Source organism: Priapulus caudatus, unplaced genomic scaffold (genome assembly GCF_000485595.1).
Source record: "Priapulus caudatus unplaced genomic scaffold, Priapulus_caudatus-5.0.1 Scaffold3008, whole genome shotgun sequence".
In the NCBI taxonomy this organism is placed as follows: Eukaryota; Metazoa; Priapulida; class Priapulimorpha; order Priapulimorphida; family Priapulidae; genus Priapulus; species Priapulus caudatus.
In genome coordinates, this window is record NW_014580069.1 from 17,067 (window position 1) to 18,272 (window position 1,206).

At 44.5% G+C, this 1,206-nt stretch overlaps 1 protein-coding gene across 1 annotated transcript in view; it reads left to right on the plus strand.

The window, feature by feature from the left end:
• Nucleotides 1–250: 250 nt before the first annotated feature.
• The window catches only part of LOC106819231, a 2,147-nt gene continuing 1,191 nt past the window's right edge, over nucleotides 251–1,206 (plus strand). Inside the window, exons 1-2 of the mRNA XM_014823879.1 lie at nucleotides 251–438; nucleotides 915–1,099. Coding sequence (XP_014679365.1) covers nucleotides 251–438; nucleotides 915–1,099 — 373 coding nt within the window. The remainder of the gene's footprint in view (nucleotides 439–914; nucleotides 1,100–1,206) is intronic.

The following is a 1,206-nucleotide window of genomic DNA, read 5'->3' on the forward strand; positions in this document are numbered from 1 at the left end:
CAGCCGTATGAATATATATTACATTACTGAGTGACTATAGAAATAGAGTAAATGAACCCGTGGGGAGATTACACGCTCATTAGCAAAGCTATAACGAAACTACTGCTAATACTACTACTGTCTCTGCTACTGCTACTACTACTGGTACTGCTATACTGCTACTGCTACTGCTACTAGTACCGCTAATGATACCGCTACTGCTACTACTACTTCCGCTCCTGTTACTGCTAGACATACGTTAAATAGCAATATGCAAACGACTATTTTAACTTCGCAGGTTAAAGTGTCACTTCTAACGGCAGATGAGGAAGTCGTATTCGTTGACTTTAACGGTGTTGACAGCAACAAAGTAAACTGGTTTTCTCAAGACAGGATAATGCGTTCTTCATTCTCAGACCTCCCTTACTCGGAACCCATGCAGTATGCAAGCATCGCAGGGTACGTTATTGAGATCGTTCTACTGCTCATATTCCGATCTATATCAATTATAGGAACGGACACGGCAAGTGTTGTTTTAGGTAATAACAAGGAAGGTAACACGGCTTTGCGTCGCCATAAAACCGGAGATTTCACGTCGTATATTCACTTCGCTTGTGCGCGAGTGTGCAAGCGCAGACTCTGGATAACGATGTCCCCTGAGGTTAATAGACTGACCGATAATCAGACTGATATGTCGACCGATATATCCTTTGATATATCTTACCGACTGATCGATAATTCGATGGGATAACCGATGTGCCAGAGTGAGATACATATTTGTTACATATGAGCGCGTGCTTGCGCAAGCAATTATTTAAATAGAAGAAAACCCGATAGCGTGTTTATTAGGTTTAGACGTGTGAACTGAGGTGCTTTACTTGCGAATGAACATGTAAGCCTGTAATTATCTACGTTTGTTGTTATCATTCTTTCAGCTCGGGACAGCATAGGAGGTTTTTCTTGCAGAAAAGCTACGAAACCTGTGCAACTGACGCTGGCTGGATGGTCATTGCTGATGAACTAAAACCGGGAGTTCCTGAACTCCCATGTGAGTGGGAGCGAATGAAGCCGCGTCCCACCTTCCTCTATTGCCCCAATGGGAGCAGTTGTGTAAACATCGGTGGGTGGTGTTTTTCCTCTCTCGTTCTCGTTCTCTCTCTCGGGCGCGCTCTCTCTCTCTCTCTCTCTCTCTCTCGGGCGCGCTCTCTCTCTCTCTCTCTCTCTCTC